Source organism: Electrophorus electricus, chromosome 8 (assembly GCF_013358815.1).
Source record: "Electrophorus electricus isolate fEleEle1 chromosome 8, fEleEle1.pri, whole genome shotgun sequence".
Taxonomy (NCBI): Eukaryota; Metazoa; Chordata; class Actinopteri; order Gymnotiformes; family Gymnotidae; genus Electrophorus; species Electrophorus electricus.
Window position 1 is genome coordinate 6,684,147 of NC_049542.1, and position 22,280 is coordinate 6,706,426.

Here is a 22,280-nt window from a genome sequence, read left to right on the forward strand (position 1 = left end):
GGTGTGTGCGTGTGTGAGAAACACTCCCGACCACGTTTGTGAATACTGCGAAATTTGGTGTATTACTCCCCCTGGTGGCGCCGCCATGGAGGCTCCCAAAAACGTAAGGTTCACATTTATAACGTACACATCGGACCTTTGACTTAAGGACTTAACATTATGTCAGCTCCAAAAAGACCATTGTGATAAGTTAATTTAGTTTCGAGTGCTGGATGTTAAATTCTATCTTCTGCTTTGCCAACAGGCAACTACGCTGCAAAATGCGGCTGCATGAGTTTATGTTAAGGCCAGGTACTAAAAGCAAATTGTCTTGTATAATTTGAGTTGCACTAGTTTAATTCTTTTCCATATTTGTGTACCATAAATTCAAGAACGTAACTGATGTGTCTCAATGACTTACAACCTTCAATGTCACACATATGAAACAATGCAAGACGGTGTCTCGTTATAAACTGAGTAGGAAATTCTGTTATATTAAGATATGAAAAAAAAGTCTGGCTGTATCTCAGTCCCAGGTTAAATCATGTTAAAAAAAACATTAAATAGATTAAATCTTTCTCTTTCACTGATCACAGTTTTGCCTGTGACAACATAAGAAGGCCTAGACATCATAGTAATGTGCAGGATCTGAAAAACAAACATTGCTCATCACATTACATATTATATCAATATAAAAAACATGATTTAAACCAAAGCACTTTGCAAACCAGGCACTATTTATTAATTAATCCATCATTTTACTGGGAAAAACCCACTCTTGTCTTTTTTACCTGCCTTTTTAATGATCTTTACTGCTAAGAAGCATTCCTGTCTATTTTTACAACATAACAGTGCTGGCCACAGAACTGACACACATACCTTTCCCAATGTATTCATTAATTCATATATATGTATATATACACACACAAGTTCCTCATTTTTTCTCTTTCTACAAAATATATTACACAGCAGCTCATGAAAGCAGAGACAGATAGAAATATTTACAACTCAGTTGCGAGTTTCAACTAAAGAAAAGTCATATGCATTTACTGTATGTGAACGCAAACAATGCAAATTATAATGATTTGCATAAATACATACAAATCTATTTTTCCAATTTTAACTAAACACAACTGTATAAAAATCAAATTTATATAAACCTTTATGTATTAATAATAAGAAAATTATTTGGTGCTTGGCCCCATTGCAATAACAAAAAAAGCATTTAAGTGGTGAAGAGTTTTAGAGCAGAATCAACATATATTTATTAAAAGCAGGAAAGTTTTATGTAGCGCACATTTAAATGTGAAAGTACGAACAAGGAATGTGAAAAAGAGCCTGTGTGTATTTATGGGACCACATTCATGAACTCCTGTCTAAGTGCAAATGTTTATCATAAATGCTATGACATCACCAGCCTCCACCCCCCACTCCATTTTTGGCTCATTTTGTTTTCCTGTTTCTCTCCAGCATGCACTCTCCTCCCTAACCAACTCCCCAGTGAATTAACCATGTTTCTGTCTAAGCCCTGGCCTCGCTGTCACCATGGCAACCCTCAGGTCAGCCTCTGACATGTGAGGTGTATACAGTTGTCACAAAGGCTCACTGTTTCCAGGCAGCAGCCCAACGCAGTCTACAGAAAGAGCGAGAGAGAGAGAGGGGAATGAGTCCTCTGATGAAAACAGTACAGTTAATTAAAAAAACACTTTATATCAGAATTACATCTGATGTTAATAAACTGTAACACACTGTTGTGTAGGCAGAACAAAGATCTATCTTAAAATTCACTATGGTCATGATAGGTAGAGGAATGCTGGTTTCAACCTTTAAATGCATCCCTACTCATTTTTAAATGTTCAGGGTATGTTAATGTTAGACTCATGCTCCACAAGTGTTTTTAATTTATTAACAGAGAGACTGTTCAGTAAAAACTGAACACTCTCCCTTTTCCTCTCCCTTGGTCACAGGCTACTCGGTGGTTAGTGAACTACACCGGTGAAGTGTTCAATGTAACTAACTTTGATGAATGCAATCTTAAAATTTAAATGAAAACCTATATAACATAAACATCTCATCTTAAACACAGATCAATAACAACACACACACACACACACACACACACACACACACACACACACACACACACACACACACACACACACACACACACACACACACACACACAGAACACACATACACAGTACCAGGGTGTTCCAAGGATTGGTTTCTGTTCTGGGGGAGTCTAGGTTTTTTCACAGGGGGGTTGCGAGGGTTTGGGGGCTTCTCCAGGTTATGGGGGCTGTCCCTGTCTGGGCCTGAGGGAGAAGGTTGACGCGAGACAGGGACGCAATCAGGACAGTTCACACACACACACTTTTTATGTTATACAAAGACTTAAGACACAAACAGAGAAACATACACACACACACACACACATTTGTGCATGAATCCAGACAGAGGAGAAATATACTACCTTGTCATGAAAACTCTGTCTTAATTCATTAATCTGTCTTTGTTTTATTACAATATTAGACAGTTTGCCAATATTTATATAACAGGACATGCACAAATATAGACAATTATAAAACTGCTCCACTGTAGAATGTAGTGCTGTGTTGAAATTAGGGGCGAGATCTTCCATACTGTAACATGTGACTCCAGCATGGAATGTCCAACAAGACTATCATTCAAAGCATGGAAACGTGGACGCTGTTATGTGCGCAGGACTCCACAGATCATGGAGTGTGGAAAAAAAGCTGAGATCCTCCATGGTAACTGTCCCTCGTGCTTAAACAACTGCTCACAACAGGATGGGTTTTGTTTTTCTGTACAATATTGAAATCCAGTCATTTTAGACAGGTATGTGTGTGTGTTATGTGAATGCACAACAAACCTGTGTCACAGGACAGAGCCTTTCTGTTGCGCTGGGGCTTCAATGGAGCCTGAGGCCTCATGCTCTCCTCCCCTGCTCAGCATCCACAAACAAACACAACTACTAACCAATCAGGATTTACAAATCACAACTACTAACCAATTGGGATTACTTATTTATACACACAGAGGTGGTGTGAAATAAATGCACAGTAATCTGTCTATCAGACTAATGAAGTATAAAGCATTATACCAGAACATCACATACACAAAATCCCTAATAGTGCTTGTGCTGACAAAGCATTTTAATTGCAGAATTTCTCCTCAAAAACAAAATAATCATAAACAGTTTAAAAAGCAGCATAAACAGTAAAGTTTGAAAACCTCATTGACCAAAAACAATGAAAGCAAACCTTGAGTATGGGATCTCTCAGCCAATCCTAGTGGAGGCTTTGTAGAGGACGTTGGTACAAATGGTGGAACTTTCCTCTCATTTGCTGATTCAGTTGGAGAGAGCACATAGGGGGCAGTCTTTGGCTGTGAGTCAGTATGCAAAAATAAGCTACATTACTCATACACTCCTTTAAAACACACACACACACACACACACACACACACACAAAGGCACACACATGCGTGCACATGCTCACACACACACAAAGGCACACACATGCGCGCACATGCTCACACACACATAAACACGCAAATACAAGCACACACACACACAGACACACATGCACCCACAAATGCACACTTACACATATATGCACCCACAAATGCACACTTACACACACACACACACACACACACACACACACACACACACACACACACACACACACACACACTCTACCTTTGCTGGGATTGGAGGGGGCTGTCCCTCTGTTTCTCTTGCTCTCTCCATTCCTCCTTCTCTGTCTTTCTTTTCTACTCTACCGCTATCCCTCTCTGCTCCACTTTCATCCTCAGTACCTATTAACAGATGAGATCAAAACAAAAGAATATTACCAAACACATGCAAACAATATAATAAGGGAATGTTAAAAAGTAACATTTATTAGTGTTAATTTGTTAATTAGTTATTAGTTATAGTGTTATTATAACTGTCAAATCTGAAAACTGCTTATTTTATTTATTTAAAAAAAAATTGATATTGAGTATTTTTAATTATTTAGTCTAAAGGCATATTATTCAGTAACTACTGTGAATTATTCAACAATGTTATTTGTTGAAGCTAATATGATATGCATGTAGTTACAAGAAGGAGAAGTAAGAGTATCAACAATTGCAGGTCTATGGAATGTAATTAAAACTGACTTTGTGCATCTCTGGTCTTAGGCACAGATTATCTAGGTCATTGTCCAATTTGGAATCCCTGACAGTAAGAAATGTAAGATATTAATTTAAGCCCCTTGTCTACCATCTTAGCAGACCCTGAGTTGTAGTACCTGAGCTCTCCTGCAAGGGTCTCTGTCTGAGTTTGGCCAAGCTTGGTTTACTGCTCTGTGGAGGGGGGTTCGGTTTAGAGAGGCAGTGCATGGAACGCCCGATAGGTGCCATCGTGGCCCCTGTTCCCCTGCATCTCTCTTCTGACTGCCATGACTCTGCTCTCTGGTCCATCCTCTGGTTTGCCTGCTGTTCTGCCCGTGTGTCAAAGGGTGGGGGTCTCTCCACAGCCTCCTCCCTGGACCTGTCTCTCTCAGAGCGTGGGTCTGTGATCACAGGCTTGTTGGCTTGTGCATCACAGTTCAGCTGTTGCTCTGCATCCGCAAACATTTGCCTCTCATCTTGTGTGCTAGGGGACGGTGTCCTGTCCCCTGCTGGATAGGGGGGCAGCGGCCTGTCCGTGGGTGACCACTGGCAATGTGTCTGTCTGCTCGCATGCTTCTCTGCCTGCCTGTCTATCCACTGCCTCTCAGACTGCCTGTCCACCTGCCTTAGGTCTGTCCACTGGGTGTCTGTCTGCTTCAACTCTGACCACTGCCTCTCTAGCCCTCTGTTGGTCTGCCTGTAGTCGGCCCACTGTCTGCTAGCTTGCCTCTGTTGTGCCTCAGCCTGTCTGTCTATTTGCCTGAGGGTGTGCCTGTCTAACTCCCTCTCCGAATGCCTCTCTGGCTTCCATAGCATCTGCCTGTCGAGCTCTCTATCAATCTGCCTCAAAGTGTGCCTGTCTACCTCTCTCTCTGGCAGCTGCCGTGCTGTCTGTCTGTCTAACTCCCTGTCTATCTTCCTCAGGGTCTGCCTGTCTACCTCTCTTTCTGAGAGCTTTTCTGTCTGCTTTGGTATCTGCTTGTCTACTTCCCTGTCTGGGTGTCTCAGAGTGTGTCTGTCTGCCTCACTTTCAGTAGCCCTCTCTGACTGCCTGGACATCTGTCGGTCAAGCTCTCTGTCAATAAGCCTTTGCCTGTCTACCTCTCTGCTGGTCTGTCTCTCTGCCAGCCACAATGTCTGCCTGTTGATCTCTCTCTCAGAGTTTTTGTCTGTTACAGAGTGTGGTTCGTGGTCAGTCTCCACCTCCGATTTCTGTAGTCACATAAACGGGAGGCAAAAAGCCCAATCAGAACCAAATTTAAGATCTTTGTGTGAATTCACAAAATAATAAAGTAAATGTACACATTAAGACACATTAGCAGGAGAATAAAACAGCAATCACCAAACTTAAAGTAATTTGGGAATGTTATTTTGCTTAAAATAAATGTAATGTACACTGTGCCATTAAATTAACATATCTAACTAATTGTTACTCCTCCACATTAACAATAAGCCAAGCATCTCTGGTTTAGGGGAGGAGTCTGGAGGAGGAACACCAAACCGAAGAGCCTTCAGGTTTGTTAATTGCGTATAAAGAAGCTCTGCTGTTGACATGCACTGCACGGTGGTGTTTGTGTATGAGTATGTGCTCATGACTATTTTATATTGTCGAGTCGCTGCTTGGTGTTCCAGTCAGGATGACACAGCCCTTCAACTGGCTGTCATCACACATTCCACTTCTGCCTAGTAAAGCTGCCCACTGACCCCCCCACCCGCCCTTATGAAGCAAGGTAGGAGTATTTAGAACTTGCCCCACAATGGTTTTCTTCAGAAAATTCACTGGTGAGGTTGCAGCTTTGTTTTTTTCTAAATCTGTGACCTTGTCTTCAAGAACAAAGCAGCATGTGAATCAGCACAACAGAATTTCAGGCAAAACTGTGGACGTGGTTTCCATACCATTTTGCTTGTATAGAAGGGGTATTTGTTTCCCTTAAAGGTGGTGAGGGCCATGCCCTGAACAGAGCGTAATTCCATCACCCCTACTCTGGGTTCCTCCATCCTCTGATCTTCCACAGTCCCATCAGTCACCTCGGCTGGACAGTTGCCCCTTCCAGGCAGCCTGGGAGGCTGAAGAAGGGTGTAAACATTCTCAAGGGCATTTCTGGACAGAGGGAGAGACAGTAAGAGAGAATTAGATACTACATACCTCATGCAATACTTTACATACACTAAAAATTAACCTGACAACATCAGTTCCATGGACAGGAAAAAATGAACTCACAGTTGCCACCACAGTGTAAAAGACATCTTCATTACACCATTCCAGTTCAAGTACCTCCATGTCACTCACGGCTTTATAAAATCTAAATTCAATCCTGGACTTTACTAGAGAAATTAACAAAGGCGAGGTGCCTTTCATTATAAATTCAGTATAAAATCGCAGGATTTGCAGGATTCTTTATAAATCCCAGGATTTGCTTGACCTACAATAAAATTAAGCTTTTGCCATTTTGGATGTTCCAGCTCCAAAAATAAAACCAAATGATGTAAAAACCTCCCTATACTTCATCAACAAATAGTCCAGTGAATCAAAAAGTGGTTTGAACTTTCCGAGGGGAGGGGGGGTGCAGGAAAGAGAGCAGGTAAAAAATGTTTTAAAGAAGCGTAACAAATGAAAAAAGTTGAGATGCTCCATTTGGCACCTAATACATAGCTCTGAACGATCTCATCTATATGGGCTGTTACTCGAAAAGGGCGGCCTTTAATTACGCCTTACATGCTAATTTCAGATGATTAAGAACCAGATCTTGGGGCTGGTTTTAGTCAAGGATTAATGCAATTCAAAGAACCACAAGTAATCAAGCACTTTAGTGCTCATTAATGGCTTACTGAGTTATCTTCCCTGTCTCCTCTCTTATGTGTGATGGAAGAGGGAGTACTCCACTTTCACATAGACTGTTATTACGGACAGTGTTTCTGCTCATCACATATCCCTCCTCACTGCCTGTCATCTACATACAAACACTCAGTTTTGTGAGTGACCTGGTCTACTCCTGCAGGATGTCAAATGAATGAACTTGATGGACAGAAAGCACCAGAGCTTTAGCCGTGCTTAGGCCCTCACATAGGAGTGTTTTAACATGTATTTTGCAGAGCATACATATATTGAAGTAATATCACACAGTTGACACAAAATGTCACATACTGACCTTTGATTTTATAATAACCACTTTTATGTTGGAACGTGTCATTTCTGTACGTACAAGTAAACAAGCTCATTTTCACTATTTGTCTGTCATTAACATTTAAAAACCTTTTGAATGCGGATCCCCTCTGATCGAGCTATTTTTCTTAAAGGGGATCTATTATGTTTTTCCAGTTTTTTCCTTTCTATTAGTTTTTTCTGCATGTAAAGAGAGTGAGCCAGAGTGACTAACTCTCTCCCAAAGAAATCACTTTTCTCAGCTGCCTGAAATGCCTTAGCCATATTCTTTGTTACAAGATGATGTGATCTCATAACACGTTCCATATTGTTACCCATCTACTGGCAACCTTGGTATGTCCTCACACAACACATAGCATATACAGGAGGCAGGGAAGAGTTATTTCAGCTTTGTAGCCACGTTGAGAAGATGATGTGTTCCGCATTATGAGAGGAAATCTTGTATGCTCTGCCAAAGATAGCACCACTATTCCCTCCACTGTTCCAATTATCTTAGTGCCTTGAACTTCATGGAGGACTGCTTCAAAAACCATACACAGTTTGATGCTAGATTTTTGCATCTCTTACTCCTTAAGGACAGTGCTGTTCCAATTTTGTGTGGCCCAGTGGAAGATTCAGGTTCCCAACCTGTAAGTATGCAATATTCTTTGTGGATCTGTGATTTAAACCAAACAAAGAAACCACTACGATCTATTTCTCAGTGATAGGCTTCTTAGCTAACAAAGCTAAATTGACGACTAATCTTATTGTGTTATAAAGGTTTTGCTAATCAGCTACAACCTTTGCCTAAAATTGTATGGAAATTATGTTTTTGTTTATCACTAGATGTCAATGTTCAATTGTGGAGGTGGATTTATGATTACAAGCTGTAGTGTTACAGTTTGCAATCCACTGTAGGCCTCTGCTTACTGGCAAGCTAAGTTTCTAATGCCCCTGGGAACTTTTAGTATTAAATGTATTAAATTTTGCCTGCTTGCAGAGAACTTCATGTTTGTTCAGGGGACCGTGAACAGCTTGGAAACCACCACACATTCTAATGATTTCTAAAATTTCAAACACACTGATGTTTACAGCTGGTAGGGAAAAAAGTGTCTGTCTGCATACTGCAAGACAGGGCCTGGACATGTAAGAGCGGAACCACTCTGGCAGCTGCCCAATCCAAGCAGACTGGACTCATCATGAGGGTGGCATAAAATATATGAGGTCTAAGAGTGTTTCAGACAGAAGGTAAAAAGAGATGTACAGTATGAGAAAAATAATGTTTTTGATACACTGAATCATGTAAATCTATTCTAGTATACCACAAAATAAAATTATGATCATTGAAATTGAGGTTTTCTTTAATGGAAGACACTAAAACAGTCTAAACAACTCTGTCTAGCTTTACCCTGTACCTGAATGGAAAGCTAGCTTAACATAAAAAAACCTTTTTTTCCCTTACAAAATTGCTAGTGTTATGTCTGTTGAGGGTAATAATGATCTATTTTAGGGGACAAATGGTTAACATGATAGGGGACACAAAAGTTCAGAAGTTCAGGAAAAAAGCCTTTTTATAAAAAACTTTTGTTGTTGTTTGTATCTGACTGACCCAGTGGGAGCCGTGGCAACTGTCCAACAATCCTCACTACAGGCCACGCCCAGTGAGTCTGGCTCCTGATTGGACAGGGTAGCACTCCGATTCCTACGGAAACCAAAGATGGCCAGCACGTTGCGGCTCTTTTTTCGCCTAAGGGAGTGAGCCTTATGAAGGGAGGATAACTGACTGAGAGAGGAAAAAAGGAAGAAAGAAAGGAAAACAAAAAAGAAAAGAAAAAGAGAGAAGAAGATGAACAAAAGCAGAATAGAAAATTAGTAATTTGTCTAATTTTCTGTTTTGTTTTTTAAGCATGTTGCTCATTTCTCATTCAACTTTTTCTTTATTTAGTAAACATGTGACATAATGATGAGTGTATCAGGGCACAATCATAGTCCTACTATCTAGGATGCAGCCATTACAGTCACTCTGTCTTACAAAGCAAAGTATTTCCTTTCAAATGCTTTTCCACAGATCAGAGTTAGGGCCTAAACGTGATTTACAGCCACTGCATTATTTATCTGGAACGATGCCCTTTCACTGGCCCACGGAACCCCCATGATTCCAAGCAGCTGTTGCCTGGCAACAACATAATAACATCTTAGTGAGCCCCATGCGTTGCTAGGCAACTCTGTGTGCTGGCACAGGAGGGTGCATTCAGAGAGGTTTCATTAGAAATGTGCTTAACAGGAAAAATGTAATTACGGTAAAAGCATCTACAATATTCATTTGCAGACTCATCTGTCTGCCTAGAACTTTGTCTTTGTGTATGTGTGTGTGGGTGGGTGTGTGTGTGTCTGTGTGTGTGTGTGTGTACCTATCAGGGAGAACCCTCTTGCTATAAAAATCAGGCAGTCCATCATCCAGTGGAGTGACAGCTCCATTTTCAGTACAGTGCTGAGAGACAGAGAGAGCGTGAGAGAGATAGAGAGAGAGATATACAGACAGAAAAAAACACATTTTTTATATTTATATTTGTAAGGATCAAGTACCTTATACAACGCACACACACACACACAGTTCCACTGTAAATCCACTGTAAATCATTTCCTTGCCTCTCGCTTGGTCAATGGTCCTATCAGCTGGGTGCATGGGATATTGCAGTCTGGGAACAGCCCACCATGATAAATGCAGATTCTGCATTGCCCCATACTCTTACCCTCTCCAGAGAGCCTCCACTGGACCCCTGCCAGGCCACTCAGGGGGAAAGAAAAATGGGACCAGATGCCAGTTGCAAAATTCTGGAATGTGACGGGACTTATGAGTCCCCAGTTTGATTAAGAGGTTTTTTTTGTTGTTGTTTGTTTTTTGTATTGTTTCTATAATTGTGGAACACGAGAGAAAGTATGGCAAGATCACTGGGAAGGTTCGGATAGAAGCTGCATGGATAATGTGGGACTCCCACTGTTACATACACACTCACTAAAACAGAGAAGTTAAATACTGTATTTTGCTTTCAAATCTCCTAAAAGACCAAACGCTTGCCCTTACTGCCCTATACTCCCCCTCCCTACCCCGCACCCCCCCCCCCCCCACACACACACACACAGATGAGCGATGTTAATGTCATTTTCACTCCCATTCTCTCTTAAGCACTTATGACTGGAGGCTCTTAATATCTAATGTGTCTGGTATAATATCTAATGTGTCTGGTATATCTCTCCTCATTGTCAAGACGGAATGCTCCCTATTACTGGTCATGACCCTTGCTGATTTTATCAATAAAACATTTTGTTGATGCAGCATTGAATCTAATGTTTGAGTTATGAACATACATTAACATGCTTTGCCCTGCATGGATACACCTCTAGCAGTTTTTGCTACTGTTCATTATTCAGTGGGTAATATATCTATGTCTACACATGCTTGCATTTGGGGACTTTTTATGAATAAAATATTAAAAGGTCCCTGCATAAGATGACATGGTTATTAACATGAATATTCATTAGAGAATACCACATGGGTGGGTACTTGGCAAACCCACACACATTTTAAGATATTCAAACAAGGTTTTGCATATTCGGCAAGGGCTTTGACTTGTATTCCCTATCCACTTGGATTTTAATCCAACATGAATTCACATCTGCAAGATTTAGTTTAGGTGAAGCTAGTGAAGGTATACACTCTGTGTATAGAAAAAGGAGAAACCTCACTGAGTCAGATGAAAATAAGAAACCTTACCGAGTCGGACGAAAGGAGTGCCCCTTTGTGCCTTCGTGGCGGCTTCGGCCTGACACGCGTTACATGATGCAGAGGTGCACCCTGGGTAGGCAACGCGGACAAGCCTTCCCACGATGCGGAGCGGGATAGAGGCGAGGAAAGCTGTGCAGCAGATGTGGGAGGTGATGAGCTGGAGTCATCACACAAACCTGAGACAAACAGACAGAATTAGAGAGGAAGACAGAGAAAAAGAGACCAAGGCAGACATGTCCACTTTTTCAAAACTCTTTACACAGTGTGCTTTTGAAACAAACTCCCCAGCATATCAGTTAACCTTTGGTGCACACAACCACCTAAGCACTTCATATTTCACTCAAAAGTGACTGATACTGTCATAACTATAACAGCTATAACATATGCTTTCTCCCGCAAGACTGCTTTGTCACTCAATGCACAATAAACTTCAAAATGCAAACAAATTGTAACATTGTAAAATGCATATGCTATGTTTCCCTTTCCTCTATTTTTGCATACAGAATATTTCAAGCCATCTAAAGAAACTTTTGATCTGTTGCTTTACCTCTCAGAACAGATGACTATATAAATTTACAGTAAACTGTAAATGAATGAATGTTTTACAGTACTGTATTTAGTTCACATAGACTATTGATATGCTGAATCTGTTAAGTGTTTTAAAGAAGTAGACATGGTACTGAGATAATTGTGAAAATGACTTTAAACACTGTAAAGCTCACTAATAGATTAAAAACTGCAAGTTTGTATGTCTGAGACAGAAAAAGACAGAGAGTGGGAAAGAAAGCACTTTAGTTAGTTTCTCTGTTTGAGCATAACTTGACAGTTTTGTAAAGTCAGGCAAATGCCTTAGCAAAGTGTGTGTGTGTGCGCATTTGTGTGTATATGTGTGCATGTATGCGTGTGTGCATGTTTGAGTGTGTGTGTGTGTGTGTGTGTGTATGTAGGAGGGGCTGTTAGAGAGGGTCATAAACTAGCCCAGCAGGAGACTCATACTAATGGAGCACCAGAGGAAGTAACAGAGGGTGAGACAGACATTGAGAGAGGGAATACATTTACTTAGTCTAGTCGATACCGGTCGAATCCGTCTGGTCCTGGAACTGCGCTTTTTAATGGCAATAGTGTCCTGCATACATAAAGCAAAAAATGAATTTATTGCACATCCACACAATCACAACATATACAAATGCACAACCACACATACACACACACACACACAGACTCACAATGCTGGTGCCAAGCTCTTCATCAGTAATCTCAAGTGAGTCTCTGTGTCTGTGAGACCTTCTCCCTGTGCCTCCATCACATACGCCATCCCACTGCTTCAGCTGAGACACCTGCTGAGTCTGACACACACACACACGTGCACAGAAACACACACACACATACAGACAGACACGCACACAATCAATAAAAATACATCACTGATCAATACCACTGACTTCTTAATAATACTCAGTTAAATGGAAGACAATGTAAGTAAAAACCAAAGGTTTGCTTACATGTAGATTAAAAAAAATCAAATAATGCACTTAAACACAGTGAAAAGAAAGAGAAAAAAAAGAAAAGACAGTATGGAGAGAGAGAGAGAGAGAGAGAGAGAGAGAGAGAGAGAGCTCCTACCAGAGCTTTGTGTGTGGAGTAGAGCTCCTGTAAGATCTGATCCACAATAGAGTTGGTGAGATAAGACACGACTGACAGCTTAACCTCCCTGAGAGAGAGAGAGAGAGAGAGAGAGAGAGAGAGAGAGAGAGAGAGAGAAAGAGAGATGAATATCTATCAACCTCAACAATCACTCAGCACAGACATAAATATGCCACATAGAGCAACTGTTATCAGTCTTTATCTGTTCCATTCTCATGGTTTTCCTTACCCCTCCATTTTCTTGCTTGCTCTCTCCTGTCTTTCTATCAATCCATCATAGCCTTCTATGTCCCACCAAGAGAGTTCTGCTTAATGTCTGTATTCCTTTAATCTTTGTCTTTCATGCTCCCCTCTTTCCTGTCCCCCTTTCAATTCAATTCAGTTCAATCCCTATTCAATTCAATTTTATTCATTTAAACTGAACTGAATGCAATTCAAACAGATACAATTCAATTCACTAATGCACAAACCAGTCTACTGGCCAACCAAAGGGGCCATTCTTCCTATCCTTTCTTTCATGCACCCTATCACTCCACCCCTCCCACCCTTACTCCAGTGCCCGGTGGATGTCCTGGGCTGCTCTCTCCATCAGCGCTGTCCGGATGGAAGAGCGTGGGATGGATACTCGCTCCGAGACGGACGAAATTGGAGGACTCAGTTGCTCTGCCGCTGCAGACGAGAGTGGACACAGCTCCCGACACAGAGAAACCATAGACTCCACGATCACCTACCAATCAAACAATCAGTCAATCAATCTATCAATCTTCATAACAGACTTTTAGACCAGTAGGGGGCACTAGTGAGTAACAGTAACTGAGAGTTGATGACGCATTTCCTTGACTTTTTCAAAATGTGAGGGTGTGTTTGTGCATGTCTGTGTGTTTGTGTGTGTGCGTGCGTGCGTGTGTACCTGCAGTTCTTTATCTGCAGCCTTGGCTAGTTCCCCAGCCAGTGAGTCCAACCTCTGCCGGACGGGCCCGTCCACAGACAGCACATGAGCCAGCTCACACAGAGATGGATAGAGCTGGGGGCAGGGGTTAGAGGCACAAAGAGAGGGTGAAAGAGATAGGAAGAATGTCAGAATGTCACCCTCTTTGCAGACACAATACAGGCAACTGTACATTATACTAAAGAGTCAAAACCTAAGATTAGTGCTGCTGTTTAATTATTTATGTGTACTTTCTTCCTATTCAGTTGTGGCTAACACACACACACACACACACACACACACACACACACAAACAGAAAGAAACACACACTCACCGCGCGAGAGTTACGGGCCTCCTTCAGAACCTGTTTTGCTGCTTGAAGGTCCTCAACCTCTGCCACACCACGTAGAACACATACCTGCTGCTGCACCCGCACACACAAGCGCTCCATCACCTGAGGGCAAGACACAATATCAGATACCTGCATAAACACAAACACACACACACACACAGACACACACACATCTGCACTGCTAAGTCAAAATATCAGATGCCCACTCACACACAGATGCAGCAGACACCACACATTCACACACACACACAAACACCTGCTTCTGTTCCTGTGCATATAACTTCTCCATTACCTGAAGAGACAGGCACACACACACACACACACACACACACACACACACACACACACACACACCTGTTCAGCAGTGCTGGTTACCAGGCCTTGGTGCAGACGCAGTGCTTGTCTCTGTGAGAAACGCTGGGTTTGGTTGTTCCTCAGCAAAGCACGCTGAATCTGGAAGAACACAAAAAGTGCCATCATCGTAATCACTCTGCTTTCCGCACTTATGATGCCCCACACCTCCAAAAATGGGGTACCTCAGTATCCTCTACACACACAGCTGAGATCTCCAAACTATGACCATGCAAAGATTTAAAAAGGCCCTTCAACTCATATCTCCTGTGATCTACTCTGCATAATTAGTGTTGTGCCTTAGCGTCAGACAAATGCATTCTAAAGGTATGATAGTTCCACGATTTAATTTACAAGAAAAGCTTTGTTGGGATTTATGCGCATCAGTACATAAATCATAAAATAAAGAGTATAATAAATTACAATTTCATTAGAGCACATGACATGAATGCCTGCTACAGTTATTTCACAAAATGGATTGTTTTCTCATTTATATTAAATGACATTCTCACAGGAGCACATGAATGAGAATGTAGCTGACAACATTACAATGATCTTGCAGACATTAACAAAGTTGTTATAAGGATATCAGTTATTTAATATCATAACCCCTACTAACAAACAGTAGTTAATACCACACAGTGTAGCACAGGGTATATAGGCATTATATACTTGTGATGTGATACTATACAGCATAATGAGTCTCAGTAGTGTCTAGTGCCTTTACGCCTGTAACTGAAGGTGTGAAACAGCTGGTGTAGTAGCGTACCTTGGTGAGCGCCTGCTCCGTCTTTTCTGGAGCTATGCGGTATGCCTGCGTGACATCACTCAGTGGGATGGGCATATACTGCAAAGTGAAATTACTGAGAGAAGAGAAGAGAAGAGAAGAGAAGAGAAGAGAAGAGAAGAGAAGAGAAGAGAAGCCTCTGGTACAAATCTGAAATTTCTAAATCAGAATTGATTTAGTGAGACAAAAATAACTTCAGCTGAAGGGTTTGTGTGCACCCAGCATAATAAGATCTTTTGTCATTTGTGTCGTTGATCTGCATTTCCTAAGGAAAGTGCATTTTAAATATGATATAATCACTCTTAACCACGGCAAAATTTGCCTCGGTCATGCTTTATCTCTGAGTGAGTGCTTTTGTAATTTACTTATTATTACAGCTAAAATCTACAAAAGAGGCAGAGGTACGTGTGTGTGTGTGTGTGTGTGTGTGTGTATGTTTTACTGTTCCAGGGCTCGTGCCACGTCCATCAGTCCTGTAGCTGTGGTGCTGTTGCGGTCCCATGTCACACTCCTATTAGAAACACAGAGTGCATGCCTGCTGGAGCCTCTCTAAAGCATTAAAGCAGAAGATAGTAAAACCTGCTAAGATCACAGCTCTCATTTCTACCCCCTTATCTCTCTCTCTCGCTCTCTCTCTCTCTCTCTCTCTCTCTCTGTATGTGTTTGTGTTTCTTGCCCCTCTCCCCAGCCCACCTCAGTGTGGTGTTGATCTGCAACGCTTTGCTGAGCATCTTGGCACCGATGTCGTCCAGGCCGTTTCCGCTGAGGTCCACCTTCCTGAGGCAAGCGTTGCTGCCCAGTGCATTCACCAGGACCGTGCCCCGTGAGCGCAGCCGAGAGTCCACCAGGGAGAGAGACTGCAGTACCTGGGATAGGGACAGAGACAGAGAGAGAGAGGGGCGGGAAAGAGAGAGAGAGAGAGGGAGTGAGAGAGACAGACAAAGATCGAGGGGAAGAAAGAAGAGGAAAGATGGAGAGAGTCATTGCGTAGGTGTTATTGCACATTATTGAACTAAATCTAAAGGAATGGATAAGACTAAACTGAATTAGTTTCAACTGAACCCAAATGAATTTAACTGAACAGAACTAAATTGAAATGAATCATGTTAAATCAAATCACATCAAACTGAACTATTTTAACTGAAACGAACTAAGCGAATTGGGGCGGGGGTGAGTGCTGATGATGGGTAACTGAAGTGATAAAAGAAGACAGGATGCACTGAGATAATGAAAGAAAACCACTTCATCATTATCCCATATTTATCATATGGCTTCTGCCACGGATTTTCCGTATGCTGAGTTTTAAGACAGACTATGGGCCAATACAGCAGTTAACACAGATCCATGTATACTGATCACATGCAGGACAAGGGAGGAGAGGAGAGGAGAGGAGAAGAGAGAAGAGGGGAGTAGATCATGTAGAGAAGAAAGAGCTATGGGGGGAGTTCTGTGCAATGTTAAACACAAAGTCTGCCATAATCTTATAAACACTGCCAATTATTCAGGATGCACAATATGGTGCTCTACAATTAAACATAGTTCTGTGTGTGTGTGTGTGTGTGTGTGTGTGTGTGTGTGTGTGTGTGTGTGTATGTGAGTGTGCGTTAATGTGTGTGTGTGTGTGTGTGGCGGGAGGCGCATATGCATGCGTGTTCATTCAAGGAAGTAACCCAAGTTAATGTGTCCCAGCTGTGTTTGAGAAGGTGCATATTTAATGTAGCAGAATGTACTAGAGTGTGTGGTGAATTCCAGTGTGAGTTTCAGTGTGGTCCACTTACACACTCTTCTTCTTGTATGAGCTGGACAAGCTTCTGCAGAACATCATCCAACAGTCTATGCGGAAAGGAATTAGACATGGTGGAGAACAGGAGCAGGACGAAGAGATGATGACCCACTTCCCCTCAGCTTAGTCACTGCTCTGACAGCCGTTACTAAATCAACTCAACAATGCTTTCACGGTACAATAACAGGTGTCAAACTGACACATACGGTGAATGTCTAAGACCATTATTTTCACAGTGGTGGAGTTACCTCATACCTTCTGTGATCACCTGTCATTACGTGTCAGAGATTTACTCTAACTACATTCAGTTACAATATGTATTACAGTGTAATTGTACTACAGTAAAGAAAATGATACAGAATAAAAATTCTTGAATCTTATGGACATGAGCCTATTGCTGACACTTGTAATTCAGTAACAGACCTTAGTTTGAGTCCTGATCTTAGAGGCTACAGTGGAATGTGAAGTCTTGGATTTGAGCTCTCTGCTACATCACTACAGCACTATATTGCAGTGCTAACCTGTGTGTTTCTCCCTCTATCACATACATACAGGTGTTACCTGCTTTTGACATTAAAGTTTTTGCCAAGATGAAGGTGCTTGAGTGAGGGATGTCTGGACAGAGCCGGCAACACACTGAGCAGATCTGCATCAAACCCTGGGGCGAAACACACAGTTACACAGCTAGCCTTAACACACACACACACACACACAGCTAGCCTTAACACACACGCACGCACACACACACACACACACACACACACACACACACACACACACACACACACACACACACACACACACAGCTAGCCTTAACACACACACACAGCTATCCTTAACACACACACAGCTAGCCTTAACACACACACACACAGCTAGCCTTAACACACACACACACAGCTAGCCTTAACACACACACACACAGCTAGCCTTAACACAGACACAGCTAGCCTTAACACACACACACAGCTAGCCTTAACACACACATACACACAACTAGCCTTAACACATACACACACAGCTAGCCTTAACACACACACACACACACATACACAGCTAGCCTTAATACACACACACACACACACACACACACACACAGAGCTAGCCTTAACACACACACAGCTAGCCTTAACACACACACACACACACACACACAGCTAGCCTTAACACACACAGATATGCATATATGAACACTCACACACACACGCACGCACAAGCACGCACACACTCTCTCACACACACGCACACACACACGCACACACACACACACACACACACACAGACACACAAACACACACACACCCTGATTAGGGGAGCCCTATGATTAAGGCTACTTCATCATAAATTACAGCTGCTTTTTGAGTCATTATAAACCAACATGAATAAACAAAGCTGAGAAACCTAACACTGCAACTATACAGGGCCACAGTGTTTTGTATCACTGGAGTCATCGGTGAGCTCACCATTGTCTGAGATGTCCAACGTGGCGATAGAGGTGACACGGGGAAAGAGTTCCTGTATTACAGCAGCACCTGCTGATCTCAGCTATTCAGAGAGAGAGACACAGAGACGGACAGATGGTTATATTCTCTTTTACACCCTCCTTAAGACATGCTCATGAGTTTCCCACATGTCCTTTATTTAAACACTTGATTCCACTGAAGGTTGGCCTAACAAAACAAAAAATAAATAACAAAAAGTAACCACATATATAAATTGTCATAAAAATATTCAGTTTATTCATAGCACAGTGCCAACAACACAAACACACAGGTGCACAACACAATGTATGAGAGGTACCTCACAGCCACTGATATCGAGGTGCATGTCATTGATGTGAGGGTTGTTGGTCAGACCTAAGAACAGATTCCTTCCAGAGAAAGAAACAAAGAAAGAAAGAAAGTAAAAGAATGGTAGAATATAAAGTGCAAAACCTGTTTTTATTCCAAAAATGGTATTAGAAACACATAAACACACATAGCTGTATCTCTGTGTATGAACCTAAAGATTTTTATCTTTGCTAATGTCTAGCGAAGAGCAGGGCAGACCTAAATCTAACCACATTGCCACAGTAATACATAAATCATCCAAATGTGTTAGCCAGAGCCCATTTGACTTTTACATGAGTGAGGGGTCAAGAGTGGGGCAGACCGCCTTTAACCTCCCAAGTGCCCTTCCCTCACGGCGTCCATTCTGAGTGTCAGAGCAAACAGTTCATAGGGTAGGGGAAGTGACGCCATGCGAGACAGACGGGAAGCTGAACTCTAAACACCAAGGTACGAGCGTGGCCATCTCACCTGAGCGCATCTGGGGGAAGCTTTGTGGATGCCAGGCTGACGTGCATGAGACTGAACGCCGAGTTGAAGAACTGGCGGAACAATGGCAGGCTCTCTTTCACTTTCCTAAGTGAAAAGATAAAGACACAGAGAGGGAGAAAAGATGTGAAGTATGATTTTCAGCTAATCAATGTACCATAAATATTTATTTAATTAATCTTAGTGGACAATGCATAGAGTCAAGAGTTAGATTGGTGTTACACTGCACAAATGGCAAAGGAACGGAGAGGAGAGAGGTGGAGAGGACCTGACCTGTGAGAAAAGGAGTTTTTGGAGAGGTTGAGATAAGAGAGGTCAGCACAGCATCCCCTGAGCAGAGCCCCAAACAGCTGCCAGACAGAGGCGGCGCCAATAGAGGCAGAACCAACACGGGTGGAGGGGAATATGTGTGTGTGTGTGTGGGGGGGGGGGGGGGGGGACGACTCAGAGAGGGAGGAGGGGGACATGAGAGCGGGGGTGTCACACAAAGAAAAAGAGATAAAGAGTTCAAGAGAGATAAAAAGAGATGGAAAATTGCCTGCATAATAACATTCTGACAAATATTGATGTTTTTGACAGTCAGCAGTTTCTTCCCCGAATAGCAGACAGAGAAGTAAAAAGCGAAAGATGTAAAAAAATAATAATAATTCAATAAAAGCTTTGCAGAAAACAGATGCAGCCCACAACTGAGAGCTTCAAATCCCACCTGTGTCATTTTCCCACAGGGAGAGAAAGACAGCAACATCCCTCGCTTTTCCTCTGCTGAGTGATCTAAAAGCATTTTGAGCTTCTTCAGAGTTTCTAGCAAAGCTTACAGCTCTCCTTTGAGTGCATGGAGGCACATGGTCACGCTGCACAACCTCTATTCACCCAGTTTGCTGTGTCAGCTCTTTAAGGAGGGAGATGCTGCATATAACTTGTGTTGTGGAGTCAAAAGTCTTTATGGGATATTCTAGGCAGTAGTGTCAGCTGCACTCAGGGGGTTGGCAGGTTAAACTAACAGTGTGCATTTTCTATACATCTTCCAGTGCTTTCTATATTGGGTACTTTATGCATTTTAGGAACCGTGACCTTAGCCATTAGCTATGTATAAGATGGGTGTGTTGTGGAAGTTAAGTAGTGGAGACTGAACTAGCTACTCCTGTTTCACACATGAAAATTCTGGGGATAAATTAAAAGCAATTAAATCTCTGAGCTCCGTCTGTGATTATGATTTTATTCAACAGTCTGACATATATTGAACACCCCTGGGAAAGTAAATCTGAAAATGAGCTAAAACAATGAAAATAATGTCTGAGGAGGTGTTAAGATGTACTCACAGAGCCTACACAGCAGTCTGTGGCTGACAGGTCCAAATGCACCAGGCAGTTGGGCTGGGACAGGAACATGTGCAGATGCTGCACAAAGACCATGACCCAGAATTAGTCCCCACTCCTGTGTGCATAAGCGTGTGTGTGTGTGTGTGTGCTGTCTGACCGTTGCATCCTCTCCTGAGAGTATGCCAGGATTCTTGCTTAGATCCAGATGAAGGAGTGAATTTGAGTAATCATCATTAGAGCAAAGAGCCTGAGAGAGAGAGACCACACCTGAGAGAGAGAGAGAAAGAGAGAGAGAGTGCATGAGAGCGAGAGAGAGAGAGAGAGAGAGAGAGAGAGAGAGAGAGAGAGAGAGAGAGAGAGAGAGAGACAGAGAGAGAGAGAGACAGAGAGAGAGAGATGCGGCTATTACTGATCCTTGATGGTTTCGAAGTCATTTTGTACTTCGGCTCTTTCAGACCTTTAACACAGCAGTAAATTGGCTTTCTCTAAACCACAGATGTGCTTTACATGAAGCAGTTGCACTTAACGAGTGTGTCACCCATCCAGGGAACCATCCCGGGAAACAGAGGACAGGTGGAGCTAAAGAATCACAGCAGAAAGGCAGAAACATGCAGACAGCAAATAAATCATTGAGATGGTGTCCAGTAGGCACATACTGATAGCAGCACACACTGATAACTACACACACTGCTACACACTAATAACTACACACACTGGAATCTACACACACCGATAGCTATACACACCGATAGCTACATACACCAATAGCAACACACACCGATAGCTATACATACTGACTCCAACACACACTGATAGCTACACACAAAGGCACCAACACATACTGTTTAGTTACACACTGTCACCTACACATATTAACATACTACATATACTGCCACCGACACACACCATCAGATACACACACTGTTATACATATGAATTCTGATCATGACACACTGCTGCAACAGTTTCACACACTGACAAGCAAGAATGTCAGCTACACACACACACACACACACACACACACACACACGCAATACTAGCTACATACAATGCCAATCACACACATGGAGAGCTATGCCCACTTTTAACTGCACACTGTGAGCAAATCAAGCTGCTCACACTTCCCAGTACATGCACAGCTGGGTACTTCATCCACTGTGTAATTTGTTAACTGGAGCATTTCAGACACACACAGACATACATCCACTCAACCACACACACACACACACACACACACACACACACACACACGCACGCACACCAGAAACCCCTTCATTTTCAATGGATAAAATGAGTACAATCTGCAGAAGTCACCACCCAGACAGTTCAGGCAGGAAAAGGATCTGTTCTGCGCAGTTGGGACATGAATAATGACGCAGATGTAATTTGTGAATGCTTGCTGTTTCTCCGAAAATCACATTTTGCATGTGAATTTTTGATGAGAACACTGATGCATATTTCACTGGGTGCACATGATAGCTGGCTGTTGTCTGTTCCTCAAAGAATAAACTTTATATATATATATATATATACTATTTTTAAGCATACTGTTTCAATTTTTTTTCAGAGTCAGGACAGAGCAATGACACAGCTGACATAAAGCTCTTATAACTCACCTCTGAAGGATGTCAAGAGTCTCACACCTCTTCACTACACACCACATTTCACATGCAGATGTGAAAGATATGACATCCCAAAATGAACAGAGCC

The 22,280-nt window shown here is 42.2% G+C and overlaps 1 protein-coding gene across 4 annotated transcripts in view; it reads right to left on the bottom strand.

Annotated features, from left to right (window-relative positions):
• Nucleotides 1–762: 762 nt before the first annotated feature.
• The window catches only part of LOC113587402 (capping protein, Arp2/3 and myosin-I linker protein 3-like), a 34,591-nt gene continuing 13,073 nt past the window's right edge, over nt 763–22,280 (bottom strand). For 2 of the 4 annotated variants that reach the window (XM_035529523.1, XM_035529526.1), the window contains 28 exons: nt 20,728–20,837; nt 20,571–20,648; nt 19,525–19,601; nt 19,234–19,338; nt 18,737–18,806; nt 18,400–18,481; nt 17,498–17,594; nt 16,932–16,986; nt 15,847–16,019; nt 15,596–15,664; nt 15,136–15,229; nt 14,370–14,468; nt 13,998–14,117; nt 13,645–13,758; nt 13,286–13,461; nt 12,714–12,801; nt 12,317–12,436; nt 12,150–12,216; nt 11,079–11,266; nt 9,715–9,794; nt 8,913–9,086; nt 6,058–6,262; nt 4,299–5,373; nt 3,704–3,822; nt 3,264–3,387; nt 2,873–2,944; nt 2,184–2,294; nt 763–1,612 (listed from right to left, as the gene is read on the bottom strand). In XM_035529523.1, coding sequence (XP_035385416.1) covers nt 1,572–1,612; nt 2,184–2,294; nt 2,873–2,944; nt 3,264–3,387; nt 3,704–3,822; nt 4,299–5,373; nt 6,058–6,262; nt 8,913–9,086; nt 9,715–9,794; nt 11,079–11,266; nt 12,150–12,216; nt 12,317–12,436; nt 12,714–12,801; nt 13,286–13,461; nt 13,645–13,758; nt 13,998–14,117; nt 14,370–14,468; nt 15,136–15,229; nt 15,596–15,664; nt 15,847–16,019; nt 16,932–16,986; nt 17,498–17,594; nt 18,400–18,481; nt 18,737–18,806; nt 19,234–19,338; nt 19,525–19,601; nt 20,571–20,648; nt 20,728–20,837 — 3,983 coding nt within the window. In that variant the 3' untranslated portion in view covers nt 763–1,571. The other 2 variants (XM_035529524.1, XM_035529525.1) reach the window with 2 other exon arrangements.